Source organism: Mustela putorius, unplaced genomic scaffold (assembly GCF_011764305.1).
Source record: "Mustela putorius furo isolate JIRA1106 unplaced genomic scaffold, ASM1176430v1.1 tig00003845_pilon_pilon_pilon, whole genome shotgun sequence".
NCBI lineage: Eukaryota > Metazoa > Chordata > Mammalia > Carnivora > Mustelidae > Mustela > Mustela putorius.
Window position 1 is genome coordinate 12,386,299 of NW_025421998.1, and position 15,744 is coordinate 12,402,042.

The window sequence follows — 15,744 nt, forward strand, 5'->3', positions numbered from 1 at the left end:
AGCGGGGCTGGAACTCGCAACAGGCCCAAGAGAGGAGCTGCTGCATCGTGGGAAGGGCTCTCCCGCCTCTGCCGTCTCGGGCAAAGCCTTGCACACCACCTGAGCCTTGGTTTCCCCACTTCTGGAATGGGGGAGGGGATTCCTACTTCTGCGGTTGCCGGGTGTGTCTCCTGAAATGCTGTTTGCACCGCCAGCGTGTCGCGTTAACACACATGCACACAGAAGGGTCGTGGAAGTTATAAACTCCGCACAAGCTGAGGGTTTCCCCTACTGAAAGGCTTCTTAAACCGTAGACATACTCACTACTTTTTTTTCCCAAGTAAATACTAGTGGCTAAGTTAATGGTAACCGTGACCTTGGTTGAGTACCACTTGTATACGGATGGGGACCGGCACACACCTCTGCCGAGGGCTGCTTGCCTGGGGCTGCAGGTGGGTCCGTCTCCCCATGAATCCCACTGGGGCTTCAGGGAGCGGGTGGCTGGGAGTTTGCAGCCCCCGGGCTGCGATCCCCTGATGTGCCAGAGACCCTCCCGGGCCTTAAGATGAGCCTGCGGTCACCACATTGACTTCCCACCTGTGTCTCGACTAGGACGGGCCATGTCCTTCCCTCTCGGCAGACTGCGGGCTGCAGGCTGGGGACGGGGACCAAGAATGACCAGTGCTTTGTCGTTTGCAGGCTCCGGGGGCTTCTGCACCATCCGCTGCTCTCTGCCGTGCCAGACCGTCCAGGTGAGTGGCCAGCGCCGTACGTAGCTCATCCACTTGTGCCCGCCTGGGGTCAGACCTGACAGGGAGCCCCTGAGCTTGGTGTTACTTTATTCTGTGGTCATCATACTTCTGGTTTTGTTCTGTTTTTTACTTTAGGAAGATGTTCAAAGATGTTTCGTATCGAGTTTTTCTTTATTGACTTTGTTTTTCGGGACTCAGCCTCCCAGCCCTAAAGCCCAGATCGCGGGAAAGCGATTCTTTCCAGACATGGCTGTGGCTTCATTGTGCTCGTGCCCTCTGGGGGCGTTCCTGGGCGGAGCCCGGCATGTGCAGGGAACTCTGCTGGCCTGCGCCCCTGCAGGTGCTTGCCGGGATGGCCACAGCCTGCGCTCCACGAGGGGCTGTTCCTCAGGAGCTGCGGTTGGTGGAAAATCTGCATTATGACTTTTCAGATCAGTGTTTCAAACACCTGGTTCATTTTTTGAAAGTAATCAGAACTCTTGCATCCCTCTGTGGTGCATAAGGTAGAGAGAACAAAAATCTCCGCAATCGTCTGCCTCCTGATGTGAATAAATCAGCTTTGAAAATCAAGTTTATGATCTGGGGTCTGGTGATGTTCCTTGTTTTAGGTCTGATAATGACCTTGTAGGTATTTCTAAAAAGTGTCTATCTTCTAGAAAGAAATGCTAACGTATTTATACATGAAGTTGTGGAGCATCTGGGATTTCTTTAAAGCAGAAAGCTGGCAGAGGTAGCAGGGGCGTGGGGGGACACGTGGGGTCATTTGGAAGTCGGATGATGGGTATGTTAGTGGTTTGTGAAGTGGTTTTGTATGTTTCTGAATTTTTCCAAAGTCAGGAGAGAAACACAGAGGAAAGAGGCGGTAATATATAGGCGACAGCCGCAGACCCCCAGAGCTCCTGGGCTCTGGGCCCAAACCCACGTCCTGTGTGTGTCCTGTGTCTCCCCGTGGTTTTGCTGTGGGGCATCACCCCGTTGGGGTTGACCTGACATCTCCTCCCCAACCACCCTCAGCCCTGGGGGCCTGTCCTCCGGGAGGAGGAGGAGGAGGAGGAGGAAGATGGGAGGTGGGGGAGGAGGGGCGGCTCTCGAGCGTGGTCCGCACAGCTCCGTCCTGTGATGCAGGTGCAGCAGGGGCGCTGTGGGCAGGAGGCCCCATCGTGGCCTCACCAGGCCCTCCGCTCTGTAGGATGGGAGCACGTGGCGGTCCTGCTCTCCACCCTCCTGCTTCCGCGCCCCTGCCCTCCCACCTGCTGTGCTCCCCACCCCCGCCCCCAGCACCTGGGCGTCCTCAGCAGAGAGCCGCGCACAGCCATGCTTGCACGGAAGAGGACACGTGGGCTCCTGTGTGAGCTGTGTGTGCAGAGGCCGACCCGTCCGCTGCTCTGGGGACTGGCCTCGCTCCTGACCCTGCTCCTGACCCTGCTCCTGGCCCTGCTCCTAGGCCCGCGGGGCTGAGCTGCACCATGGAGGACGGACGCGAGCTGGACCTCACCTACATCACCGAGCGCATCATCGCTGTGTCCTTCCCCGCCGGCTGCTCCGAGGAGTCCTACCTGCGCGGCCTGCAGGAGGTGACGCGGATGCTGAGGTCCAAGCACGGGGACAACTACCTGGTGAGTGCGGGAGGACACTGAGCAGGAGGATGGGGGAGCCAGGGAGTGCGGGGACAGTCAGGGGACACAGAGCACCGTACTTGGGGAGACACTGAGTTACCGGAAATATGAAGAGTGTCTCGGGGTGGCTGCTAAGCCCGTGGGGGGACGTGGTTCCACACCTCCGTGCATCTGGTCCTCCGGGCACCCGGTTTCACGGAGGTGCTCTGGGACTCCCTCCCGCTGGGCCTCTTGTATGTCGTGTCACCTGCTGCGCCTGCCTGTGGCGGCTGCTCCTGGGCGCCTGAGGGTGGGCAGCACCCCTGCTATGGCCGGTGTTCAGCATCAGACAGACCCCTCAGCCCCAGTGGTGTCCAAGCATCCAGCATCCCTGGTGTCAAAGCCCAGCCTTTCCCTCCTGTTGGCCTGAACCATGAGGACAGAGGGTGGGGTCCTGGAAGCCGCTGTGCCCTGGGGACCCATGTGACCTGGTAAGAGGGAGACCCCAAAGAAGTGTGGGCCAGAGTCCCGTGTGTCCCCTGGCTACCCCGTGCACTCCTGCGATGGCTGCCCCTGTGCAGCAGCCCCGGGTTGTCCCGGTGTGACCACACATTGAATGACAGTCTCACACCGTGTCTGCACCTGCCCGCACACGGTCTTGTTATCTGGTGAAGCTGCTGGCCTTTGCCCTGCCCGATAAGGCCGTGATTGCCACCCTCTGGTATGACCACATGGCTGTCTGCGAGAGTGGCCCAGAGACAGAGACAGAGTGGATCCAAGGGGGCCATGCCTCTGTCCCAGCAGCCGGTACTGGCCCGGAGTGGTCAGTGTGGCCTGAATGATCCGTGCTGGCCGAGGAGTCAGTGCCGGCCCCGAGTGGTCAGTGTGGCCTGAGCGGCCAGTACCGGCCCCCGAGTGGTCAGTCTGGCCCTGAGAGGGCAGTGCTGGCCTAAACAGGCAGTGCCTGCCCTGAGAGAGCAGTGTGGCCCGAGGGGTCAGTGCCGGCCCCAAGAGGTCAGTGTGGCCCAAGCGGTCACTGCTGGCCCCAGATGGGCAGTCTGGCCCCAAGCGGTCGAGCCGGGTGGAGCAGCACTCTCCTGGCCCCTGAGAGCCTGCCACTTCCCTGCATGTCAGTCCTCGGCATGACCTAATGGCAGCCAGGGAAAGCGTGTTGCAGCCCAGAACCCAGACGTCTACCTGGGGCCTGGCACCTTTGGGACAGCTGCCCTTCTGACCCAGGCCATCTGCTCTGCAGGCACACCCTCCTTCCTCTGGCCCAGGGGTCAGCACGTTCCTGGTCCCTGCACCTGTCCTCCCTCCCCTCCGTTCACTGGCCCCGGATACTCGGGAGGGTCCTGGGTCCCAGATGGCAGGGACCTGGTCCTTAAATGGGACTGGGCCTATGGTCCACAGGTCTGGGCAGCAGCTTGGTCCAATTAGAAGGGCTGTGGAGCCAGGCTAGGGCAGAGCCATGTGCCCCAAGCAAACCTGGATGGGTCCTAGAGCTCCACTGTCTCTGCCATAAGGGGACCTGATAAGGGGAGGAGTCCCCCAGGCCCCTGGCTGCTGCAGTGTGCATGTGGGGCCCCCGCCGGCTCTGGCCTTCACTGCCCCGTCCTCCCCCAGCAAGCCCGGCTTCCTGCCCATCCCCCCCGCCACAATTCCGTCCACTGTCCCTGTGTATTCTGTTTGGGTTTCATTCTGTGACAGTAACATTTCCGCGTGAGTTTCAATGTTTCAGAATCCTCAGTGCCTTGAAGGCAGACGGTGCGGAAGTGTGAACACGGTTTCCTCTTTGACCTCCAAGGTCGTGAACTTATCTGATGGCTTGTTCTTTGCCCTTCACAGGTGTTAAACCTTTCCGAAAAGAGATATGACCTTACGAAGCTCAACCCAAAGGTACAACCTTAGCCTTTTACGTTCTGGATTTTGTCAAACATCCCTGAGGCTTACCTGCTTGTGCAAAACCGTTCAAGTCTCTGTGGATCGTGACGTCCTAAGGGGCCTTGGGAACTCTTATCTGTGGGTGGTTGTTTTTGTTTTTGAATTGTTGTATTTTTCCCTAAGCAATCTCTGCCCCCATTGTGGGGCTTGAACTCACCACCCTGAGATCAAGAGTCACACGTTCTACTGACTAAGCCAGCAAGGTGTCCCTGTTCGTTTCTTTCATTTGAAATAATTGGATTTACGGGACGTTGCAAAAATACACAGAGAGACCCTACATAGCCCCAGTCTTCTGCGTAGCCGCCCATAGTAACTCGCAGTAATGTGTTGTTGCGGGACGCTGAGGTTGGTGGGATCCACCGGACATTTCCACTGCCGGGGTCTCCCTCCTGCCACCTGCCACGCTTTCCCCTCCGTGCGTTCATCTTTCTCGTAAAGACTTAGGGAGGGCTTTAAGCTTGTGCATGCATGTGAGCCATGGTGCCTGTAGTGTGTGTGTGCCGTCCGTCGGAGTGTCTGGCCGCCGCTGGAGTGGGAGTGTGGTGCGTTGGCGAAATGCCTGTTGTAATGCCAGTTAATAAAGCCGGCCCTAGAGGTTCCGTGTGATGGCCTCTCAGCTCTGCTCAACTACACAGAAAAAATCTAAGGGATTCCTCAGTGTTAAAGCTGTTACCCACATGGTGGAAGGGATATGTGGTATTTTCTAGCTTCCTGGGATTTTCCTGAAATTTTCCCATCATTTTGCACGGTTTCTATTACTTTCATAGAAGAGAGCTCCGACTCCCCTTAAAAAAACGAAGGTCGAATAGGATGCACTTTGCATCGCTAGGCAGGCTCCCGGGCGGGGGTGCTGGAGGCTGTCAGGTGGCTCGGATGGGGGGCTGTTCCCATGCACAGACACTGGATTCTGTGTCACGCAGTGAAGACCGTCTCTGTTCTTGCTCTGAGCTATAACCCGGGGTCAGGGTGCTTCCTCGTGGGCACGCTCCTGTCCCGAGAGGAGCGTGTTTTCCTTGAAGCATGTGGGCTGGGCTGCTCTCTGGGACGTCTCCTGCGCGGTGCATGGGGAACGGCCCCCTGCATTTTCCCAAGCTCTGATTTTAGCCTGCACTGAGGAATTTTGGCACCAGCTCCGACCAAGAACTCCTGTTTCAGATCTGGCCGGGCCAGGTCTGCCCGCCCCACGAGCTACGCCCCATTAGTGGCACTGAAAACCCTTTCTCGGGTTGCCGTCCCCAGCTGCAGGACAGCAGATAAGACGGGCACAGACGTCTCACGGGGGCAACATAATACCCCCCCTCATGTTCCCTCCCAGGGAAGGTGCCCGGCCACAGCTCCCAGGCGGCCTTAGGGAGGGAACACGCGGCAGCGTTGCTTACTGGCATGTGAAGGGTCTTTGTAGAGACAGAGCCCGTCTCTCATTGCAGATCCTGGACGTGGGCTGGCCGGAGCTGCACGCGCCGCCCCTGGACCAGGTGTGCACCATCTGCAAGGCGCAGGAGACCTGGCTGAACAGCGACCCGCAGCACGTGGTCGTCATCCACTGCAGGGTGAGTGCCGCTCCGTGCTGGGCTGGGGGGCGGGGCCGCCGGGTCTCCCGCGGGGACCACCTTCCACGCGCACGTGCGGATCTGCCGGTGTTGGTGGTCACGTTCGCACACCCGCCCTTAGGAAGAAAAGAGTCCTCGCTCTCCCGGAGCTGGGCTCTAGAATGGGCAAGCCTGGGGGCACTGAACGCATACCTGCACATTTTCAAATGAACGGAAGGCATCGACGGTGATGATTCATTTTATCTGGATGTGGTTTGTTTTTTCCGGAAAGCCCTTTGGAGAAGGAGCAGGGCGCTGTTACGATGCTGTCTGACTCCCGCTTATACTTGGTCCACCTGAGCCTGGGGGAAGAATGCTGTTAGCTGTGACCACGTGGTCCTACCCAGCTGTCTGCTTGAGGGGGACGGGACTGGTGGCCCCCTGGCAGCGTGGCTGGAGCTGGCCGCACCTGACCTCTGGCCTCCTGGGAGCTCTCCTCTTCCGCCTCTGGTTTCTTGCTGCCGTCCTGTGTTTCCAGGTCCTCGGGTCTGATGGGTGGAGAACGAGGCTGGACGGAACGCCAGAGTCCTGCGTGGGGACGCCCGGGGGCCGGCTGCTCCATGAGGACGGTGGTTTCCGCAGCCCCACGTGCGCTGGTGCAGCGTGTGGGGGGCACCTTGGGAAAGGACGTGCTCCCAGAAGAAAGGGGCCCCTCCTCACTTTGTATGTTACACACCATGTCCTAGGGACTCTCTCCAGTTCTCCAGTGTGTTCCTATTTCCTTCTTGGAATGTCTTTTTCAGATCTTCTCACATTCAAAAGCTGCAGGAAAACCCATTGCCTTGGATTTAGTTTAGTTGGTGGGACCATTCCCCTCGAGCTATGCTGGGCTGTCCGAGCCACTGTCCGCCAGGGGTTCTGAGACCCGCTTGCATGAGGGCTGCAGGACGGCGGCGGGCCTTGGTCGTGGTGTGCGGCGGGCCCCTTGGCTCCCAGCAGAGCCTGGCAGGTGCACATGAATGAGCGTGGTGCTTCCTTCTCTCCCTTCTTCTGCTCACACCCGACTTGCTTACTTTCTCCAGCAAACAGCCAGGCTCCCTATTCGTTTGCTTATGAAATTACGTTCCCTGGAGCCTTTTAGGGTGGCATTATACTAAGGATCTTCTCTCTGGATTTATGTTTTGGTACAAACTTCAAAAGAAGACAGGCTTTTTCTTTGTTTCTTAAACCAATTCTTGTCAGTTAAAACCAACTGCTGTCCATCAGGCCTGGCCTGGTGCTTCTGGGGATGCTTCCCATGGAGCTCAGTGTGCAAGGCTTTCTGAGCAGCAGTCCCCAGCAGGGGCCGGAGTAGTCTGGCCGACCTGGCTCAGGTGAGAAACCCAGGTCCTGCTCTCCTGGCCGCTGCCACCTGGGCCCCCAGAAGGTTCTGCCGTGCTGGACCTCAGGAGGCTCCTCTTAACTACTTGTCCCATGTTGGTCACCGACTTCACTTTTTAATGAAGTCGATTACAGTGTCGCTTATAGTGTCTGTGTCACATGTGACAGACTCACTGCAGAGAGATCTCCGAACGATGTGTGGTCCTACCCAATGCTTGGCTCCCTAGACAAGCCTTTTTTTTTTTAATTAAAGATTTTATTTATTTATTTGAGAGAGAGAGTGTGCATGTGCACAAGGAGGAGGGGAGTGGTAGAGGGGGAAGCAGGCTCCCCACGGAGCAGGGAGCCTGATGCAGGACTCGATCCCAGGACCTTGAGATCATGACCTGAGCTAAAGGCAGACACGTACCCGACTGAGCCCCCCAGGTGCCCCGGGATAAGTCTTATTAGTGGGAGTTACTGGGAGCACATCAGGAGTTCTTGGAAACTGCTTGCTCCCCTCTTGCTTCGTTCTGGGGACATGCAAGCCCTTTCCGAGACGTTCTAGAAAACGTGTTGTGAGTGAGGCGTCCTCACTCAACGTGAATGTCCAATGTCGGCATTAACAGAAGTTCATCTGGTTCATGGAGGGGTGAGATCAGGATCATCCATGCAAACCTGTGAGCTCTGCAGAAGCTGTGCTTCCTTCCACACGCCCCAGGAACGGGAGCGGAGCTGGGCCCCTGGCCGCAGGGAGGCAGACCCAGGCCCAGCACGGGGACGGCCCTGCCCTCTGGTCCACTGCACAGGACGGGTTTGTGTGGCTTTGCACCGGGGCCCCTTGCCTTCACCTGCTCACGGGCGACGGGCTGAGCAGACATAGCCTATGGGTCTTCCAGAAGGTGTGGTGCTCTGTGCTGCTGTGGTGCATTCCACAGTCCTGACGTCCTGCTGGAGTCAGCCTCTCAGGGTCACCACAGACACAGGGACTGCCTAGGTGTGACAGCCTCGTGGCCCCACGCATGCCTGGCGTGGCTGGGGAGATGTTTCCTCATAGTGGACTCATAGCCACGCGGGGAGGAACCGGCCATGTGTCCGTGGGCCCCACGTGCACACCGTGGAAAGGCATTTGCTCTGGTGGATCTCATGGCCTGGGTTGCTCCGCTGGTTTTTTTGTTTTGTTTTGTTTCTGTTTTTTTTAAATTTATTTTTTATTTGATAGAGAACACAATAGGCAGAGAGGCAGGCAGAGAGAGAGGAGGAAGCAGGCTCCCCAAGGAGCAGAGAGCTCAATACGGGGCTTGATCCCAGGACCCCAGGATCATGACCTGAGCTGAAGGCAGAGGCTTTAACCCACTGAGCCACCCAGGCACCCCCGCTCCGCTTTTTCTTTTCCAGGATAGACGTGGGGACGTGCATGTCCTTGGCTCTGCCATTCTAGCTTTGTGTGCTCCTCTGTCTGGGCTGCCTAACTTCTCGTGAAAAACCCAGACTGCAGATATTTTGGGCTGTGGGGGCTGCAGTGTCTTGTAAGTGCTTGCCCATGCCGTTGCCTGTGGATGTGGCCCCAGAGGCGCCTGGACAGACAGGTGTGGCATCTTCCCATCACATGCACGGTCATGGTTGGGCTTTCCAGGTTTGCTGTGTGGCACTGAAGGGTATTTTGATTCTTGACTTTTCTTCAGTTGTTCTAAAACATGGCACTGCATTGCTCACAGGTTGCAGGACGTGCATTGGGCAGAAGTGGCTTGTGCACTGTGATTTGCCAACCATCAATCTGGGTCATGGCAGAATGTTCCAGAAGGTGGCATTCAATGGCCCTGGGTGCAGGTGTCCTGTCATGGCCACGGTGCTTCCACACACCCTCTCCCGTGGGTCCCGTGGTTCCTGTTGGCCTGTGGTTCTGGTGGCTTCCCCATCCAGGCTGTACATGTCTGTGGTCATGGGCTGAGCCCCCCATGTTGGAGCCGTGGTCCCCGTGGAACTGGGCAGGGCCAGGCTGGTGGTGGCAGGTGGCAGTTGTGATGCCCTCTGGGCCCTCTGCATGGCATGCACAGCTCTCAGACCCCTCAGCCTTTGAGGTGGGCGTTAGGCCCTGTCACCTGTAGTGAAGTCACGCTAAGTGCTTCCTCCTTGCACGTTCTCATGGCCCCGGTGGGACCTGGTTAGCTGAGTGGCCGCCTCTCTGCAGACCTGTCCTCGAGGGGCCCACGGATGCCCCAGGAGAGCCTGCTGCCTGCTGGGCTCAGTGCTGCCGTCCCCCAGCACGGGGACCAGTTTGGAAGCTGGCCGTGGCTCCCCCAACAACACAAGTTCTTTGTCGTCCCGAGTGGACCAAGCGAGCCTTCTGCCGCTGCCGCAGGAGTCAAGAGAAACCGAGCTCCTCTTCTGTCTCCCGCAGGGTGGAAAGGGACGCATCGGCGTGGTCATATCCTCCTACATGCACTTCACCAACGTGTCGGCCAGGTACGCAGGGCGTCGGCGCTGCCGGGGGCCTCGGGAGGTCTGGGACGGGGTAGGGGCTCGGCCGGGAGCAGCCCCAGCCGCGGGGGCGCCCCGTGTCTGCCTCACGCTGGCGTCTTCCATGGTGGCAGCGGGAGAGCAGTGAGCGTGCCATCCTTCTCTAACACACCGCAGGGGTGGATGTGACCGTACCAAAGGCAGGGCCTGTGCGGTCTCACCGGGTGCCTCGTGCCCTGTGAAGCTGAGCAGCCTCATGAGCCCTGGGTCTCTGGGAGGTACTTTGCAGGTTGGGCTTCTCTCCCTCTATCCCCCTGAGTGACCTGGGGGCTGCTGTCACGCTTGCACTCTCCAGATGATAGACCCGAGGCTCGGCCTGCTCTTGGTCTCCTGGCCCGTGAGTGGGAAGCCTTGTCCCAGGCTTCCGTAGGGAACCGGCCCGCGGGAAGCTGGGCTGGCAGGCGCAGCGAGGCCAAGGCAGCCTGTGGGTGCTGGGGCGGCGCAGGGTCCCCTGGACGCAGGGTGCCTCCAGAGGCGTGCGCCCTGAGCCCACATCTTACTCACACTGAACTCCAGTCCAGAAACACCGCCCTTTGTGGGTGTGCCTTCACCCCGTCGTCTGGGGGGCCACTCTGTTCCAAGGACGTGCACGCGCTGTTCACATTAGCCAGGAAGTCCTGCCCTTTCCAGCAGCGAGGAGTGGAGTCTGACTTCCCAGGTGTTTTTTCTGGACACAGACGGCAGAGCTGGGGCTGGCCTGGGAGGAAACCCGAGCCCCGTGAAACTGAGAGCCCTTCTCGGTGATAATGAGGGTTTGTGTGTGCGCCAGAGCCTGAGGTGGCTGCTCCTGCCGGGACCCCTGCGGAACCCAGACGGGCACTGAGACCGTATCCTGGCCGATCTGCTCGGGTCGCCCTCACGTTTCGGCCACGGCAGCGCCGCTCAGCCTTGTTCTTCCCGATCACTGCACTTTCCTGGATGTGCCGCCCGACCCGCCGCGTGGAGGGGGCCCAGCCCCCAAGCATGGAGACGGCGTTTGGTCATTAGGCACAGGGCTGGTCTGTGCCCGTCGAGGCAGTGTCTCCTGATTCCCTGCTCCGAGCCCGCCATGGCGACCGGCCTCTCACACGTTTGTGTGCCCTTGATCCTTGGCACTCCCAGAAGCTGTCACGGGGAGCATGCGTCTCTAAGAGCTCTGTCGCGAACCATGCTCAGGACAGCCTCCGAGAGGAGAAATCAAGAAGGAGAAGGAAGCTTCTTGGGTCGGCACCCTGGGGACGGGTGACTGGGGAGACCGTCAGCAGGAGTATTAATGCTGACGATGACGTTATTCCTGAACACACACACACACACACACACACACACACACACACGAGCCGGAAGTACACTGTCAGCATTTAGTAAGACCCATGAGCTCTGGGCAGAGGAACGTTTGCATGTGAAGCTCTGTGTAAGCTACTTCTGAGCTTAAAACATGCACCCTCGACGACGGTGAAGGCTGGGTGCTGCCGGGCAGGCGGCCGTCCATCTGGGACAGCCCTCCCCCGCCCCGCCACCCAGTGCAGCCCAGGACAAATGCCCGCGATAGATCCCCATGTTCCGCAGGGCTGCGTGCGTGCACTCTGAGGGGAGAGCCCAGCTCCGATCAGGTTGTCTGGGAAGTTCTGGACTCGAGCAAGACTCGGTTGCTGTGACCTCTCACATCTGTGTCCCACGATGTGGGACGGATCCGTCAGGTCAGCCAGACTGTGACCACTCAGCTGCAGGGTTTCCTGAGGGTCCTGTTGAGCGCACTCTGCTTGTGGGCGGCCACCGCTGTGTGACTCCCCCTGCAGGCCTGCTGAGGGTTGTGACTCCCTGTGGGTCCCAAGTTGGCCCCCGGGGCTTGCTGGTGGTCACTAAGGGCAGTGCTAACTGCTGTGCCCCAAACCCTTGGGATCCCGACACTCAATGCACAGCCCTCTGCTACTTCCCTGCTGTCGTGGGGCCGGTGTGGCAATGGTACAGTTTGGGATGCCAGCCTTGTGCCCGCCTGGGGGAAGGAGCCTGGGGGCTGGCTGTCCTGGGAGCTGTGCCACTTGGGAAGAGAGTGCCGCTGTGTTGGACGGTGGTCCAGACCTGCCAGGCCGTAGCCCCTGCCCCCGTCACCCGGCCACCCGCGGCGTCCACGGTTAATGCTGCACTGATGCTCTCTCTTTCCTTCCTCAGCGCTGACCAGGCCCTCGACAGGTTTGCAATGAAGAAGTTCTACGATGATAAAGTTTCAGCCCTAATGCAGCCTTCCCAGAAGCGGTATGTATGCGTCCCCGAGCCAGAGACAAGAGCTCGGTGATATCTTACGATTCAGAAAGTGGGACAGAAGGGACCTCTCCCCGGCCAGCCCGGCGGGTGCCCAACGGCGAAGAAGGGCCACTGCGCGTGTGGGTGACCAGGGAGCCTCGGCTCCGACTGGTTCTGGGAGGTGGACCCAGGACCGCCCCCACCATGTGCTCCACATTTCACGCCGGGGCCTCCATGCTCAGGGTGGCTGTGGATTCACGCCGCGATGTCAGGACTGGGCTGTCTGCTAGACCGGGGGTTGGCGAACCGTGTCTCTAACCCGCTGGCAAGTAGCTGGCCGGGGCCCTGCCGGCCACGTGGTCTCTGTCATGGCCGGCCCAGCACGAGAGCAAACGTGGCCTCCCGGCAGGTGTGGGGCTGGCCGACTCCTGCGCTAGGCTGTCCACCCCGAAGCCCTTTCCTCACATTGGCCCCCCAGCCCACCCACCGCTCCCTTTCTGGCTCTCGGCTCAGCCCCTGGGAGGGCTGAGCGGCGGAGGGCCCTGGGGGAGCAGACTTCCTCCTACCCCGCGCCCCCAGCTGAGTCCACGCCACCCTCTGGGCCCAGCCGAGGAAGTCACCGCACTGTTATTTGAAAGCAAACAGCAGGGAATTGGCCAAGAATTGCCAAGACGGTTGCCTGAGTGCTTTCCCGTCCTGTGCGGCTCACCCTTACGTCTGCTCCCCCAGGGGCCGGCGGGCATGGCTGGCAGATGGGGGGGGCGGCCACGGGCGTGTTGGTTAGGAGCTGGGCCTCGATACTTCCATCTGGGAAAGGGGTTTCCAGGCCACCACAGGCCCTCCTCCTTTTGTCCTGGGAGTCCCCAATGTCCAGGACTCTTTGCAATCAGTCCCCCTCCTCCCCCCTCCCCCTCCCCACCCCCCCCACCCCTGCTCCTCCTTCCTTCCTCCCCCTCCTCCCCTCTTCCCTCTCCTCCTCCCTCCCTCTGCCCATCCCGCAAGCCCTGCCTCTGTCAACACCGCTCTGTTCTCCATAGCTGTAAGCTTTTGAGCTTGTTTTTTTGTTCATTTGCTTTGTTTTTTGGGGATTCCCCATGCAAGTGTCTTTTCCTGTCTCATTTATTTTGCGATGCATAGTGCCTCGCAGGCCATCCAAGCTGTTGCAGACGGCAGGATTTCATCCTTTCTTTGCGGCTGACTCGTGGTCTGTGCTGGCCCTATACTGCACCTTCGCCCGTCCATCCGTGGGCGGACACGTGCACTGCCCCGTAGTTGGGTTACTGTCGGCGCGGCTGGAGTGAACCCGCGCTGCGTCTGTGGTTCTGTTTCACCAGGTAGATAACCCAGCCGTGGGGTTGCTGGGCCATATGGTATTCATGCGTTAAGCTTTTTGAGGGCCCTCCCTGCCGTTTTCCACAGCGGCTGTGCCTGTGAGAATTCCCACCAACAGGGCACGAGGGGTCCAAATTCTCCACATCCTCGCCAGCACCCATTGTCTCCTGTGTGGGCTACAGCCGTCCTGGCAGGTGTGGCGCCGTATCTCCCTGTGTGTGGATGTGTGTTTCCCTGAGGGTGAGTGACGCTGTGCGCTTTTTCACGTGTCTGTTGGGTGTCTGCAGGTCTTCTGAAAAATGTCTACTCAGATCTTCTGCCCTTTTAAATTAAATTTAATTTTTTTATTTTTTTAAAGATTTTATTTATTTATTTATTTGACAGATCACAAGTAGGCAGAGAGGCAGGCAGAGAGAGAGGGGGAAGCAGGCTCCCTGCTGAGCAGAGAGCCCGATGTGGGGCTCGATCCCAGGACTCTGGGATCATGACCTGAGCAGAAGGCAGAGGCTTAACCCACTGAGCCAGCCAGGCGCCCCTTCTGCCCTTTTTAAAAAAAGGTTTACTGATTTATTTTAGGAAGGGTAGATTGAGAGGGGGGGAAGAATCTGGAGCAGATTCCCTGCTGAGTGTGGAGCCCAAGGCTAGGGGGTGGGGGTGGGTCCATCCCATGACCCTGAGATCAGGACCTGAGCTGAAATCAAGAATTGGACCACCAAGCCACCCGGGTGCCCGAGTTCCATACAAATTTTAAGGTTTTCTTTCTGGTTTTGTGGAAAATGCCATAGGAATTTTGATGGGGACTGCATTGAATCTAGAGACTGTGTTATTCTTCCCTTCCTTGAGGATGGAACATTTTCCCATTTCCTTGTGTCTTGTTTTGCCTTTTCCATCAATGTCTTATAGTTTCCAGCTCGCCCGTCTTTCACCTCTTTGGTCAGCTTTGTTCTTAGGTCACTTTCAGTCTTGTTGATGCTCTCGTCAGGGGCTGGTTTCTGCACTTCTTGTTAGGGTGGCGCGTCATTATCCCATGGCAAGGCGACAGAACGGTGTGTATTAACGTTATATTCTGAGTTTACTGATTTCATTTATTAGTTCTAACGGTTTTTGAGGGCAGTTGCTAGGCTTTTCCGCCGTAATACCACGTCGTTTGCAAACTGGGACCATTTGAAATCGTTCTTTCTGATTTCGTGCCTTTCATTTCTTTTTCTTGTCTGATGGCTGTGGCGTGAGACTTCGACACCATGTGAATGAAAGCAGTGACAGCAGGCCCCCTTGTCTTGTTCCTGATCTCAGGGGGAAAGCTCTCAGCTTCTCACGTGAGTGTGATGCTAGCTGTGGGCTTGCCGTGCGCAGCCTTTTTACAACGAGGGGTGTTCTTTCAATACCCACTGTCTTGTGGCTTTCCATCCTGAACGGAAGTGGTATTTTGCCCAGTGTTTTTCCTGCATCTGTTGAGACCATCGCGTGAGGTTTGTTCGTCCCAGCCACTCAAAATGCTCAGCACCCGACGGGGAAGATGTTTTGCTCTTACAACTTACAGTATTTTTTAATAGCAACGCGAGACTGGGGAACATGGAAATATACTTTCTCACCTTAGCAAGCCCACAGCATCCACGTTCCCCTCCTGTCTGGGTGCTCCGGAAGCCGTAGGATTTACGTTGTGTACAGGTGGTGTGAGTCCTGTTCTGCCTTCCCTGGCGAGTCTCCCTACACCCGGAGAGGAGAGGAAGGCCGTCCACCCAGCTCCTGTGCTGGGAAATGCTCATGGACCATTCTCGAGTAGGTAGATGACCGCTCTGATGCATCCGAGGGGACCGAGCCCAGGGGACCCTCCCAGTGGTCCCCGCTGCCCCGAGGGAGCTCTGTGCAGCCTCTGTCTCGACTGAGCTCAAGAAACCCATTTCAACTGGGTCTCCTGAGAGAGTGAATTAATGAGCTTGCTGGGGTTTATGGCCTGGGAGGCTTGGGGCCTTGGCAGCAAGTCCCTCCAAGCCTTATTTCATACCGGGCTGGTGAGCTCACCTTCCCAAGGGTGCGGGGCAGAAGGGGTCCCGTGGAGGCCCCCAGTGGAGTCATTCCCGTGTCCGACCCTGCCTGGTAAAGGGACTGAGCCTGCAGAAACGAAGATTTCAGCTGTGTCTGATGGCCGGACCTTTCCCAGCATAGCTTTATTTGGCTTTTGACATTTTTATAGTCTGGACATGACCCTTTGTGTGTCTCAAAGAGCACATGCGTGGGAGACAGGGTAGATAAAGGGAAGCAGGCACCCTTCCTCTCTCCTCAGGGAGCATGCCCGCTGCAGCCCCCCACCCCAGGCTTCTCATGCTTGGAGGCAGGGTGGCTCTCCCACAGGGCCTCCTGCACAGCCAGGGACAGGAGTGCTGGGGAGCACTAGATAACCGGCAAGCTTGGGTCCCGTCCTGTTGCAAGGGCCCAGCTCATGTCTCCCCACCATCCATGCAGCCCCCACGAGCACCACGGAGGGGAGATAGGAAGCCTTAGGGAAGGATGTGC

The 15,744-nt window shown here is 58.2% G+C and overlaps 1 protein-coding gene across 9 annotated transcripts in view; it reads left to right on the forward strand.

Annotated features, from left to right (window-relative positions):
- The window catches only part of TNS3 (tensin 3), a 200,718-nt gene that overhangs the window by 93,531 nt on the left and 91,443 nt on the right, over positions 1-15,744 (forward strand). For 8 of the 9 annotated variants that reach the window (XM_045089576.1, XM_013059615.2, XM_045089573.1 and 5 more), the window contains 6 exons: positions 679-731; positions 2,176-2,347; positions 4,175-4,225; positions 5,698-5,820; positions 9,560-9,624; positions 11,827-11,910. In XM_045089576.1, coding sequence (XP_044945511.1) covers positions 2,198-2,347; positions 4,175-4,225; positions 5,698-5,820; positions 9,560-9,624; positions 11,827-11,910 — 473 coding nt within the window. In that variant the 5' untranslated portion in view covers positions 679-731; positions 2,176-2,197. Of the gene's footprint in view, positions 1-678; positions 732-2,175; positions 2,348-4,174; positions 4,226-5,697; positions 5,821-9,559; positions 9,625-11,826; positions 11,911-13,938; positions 14,547-15,744 lie in introns of those variants that run through there. The other variant, XM_045089577.1, reaches the window with a different exon arrangement.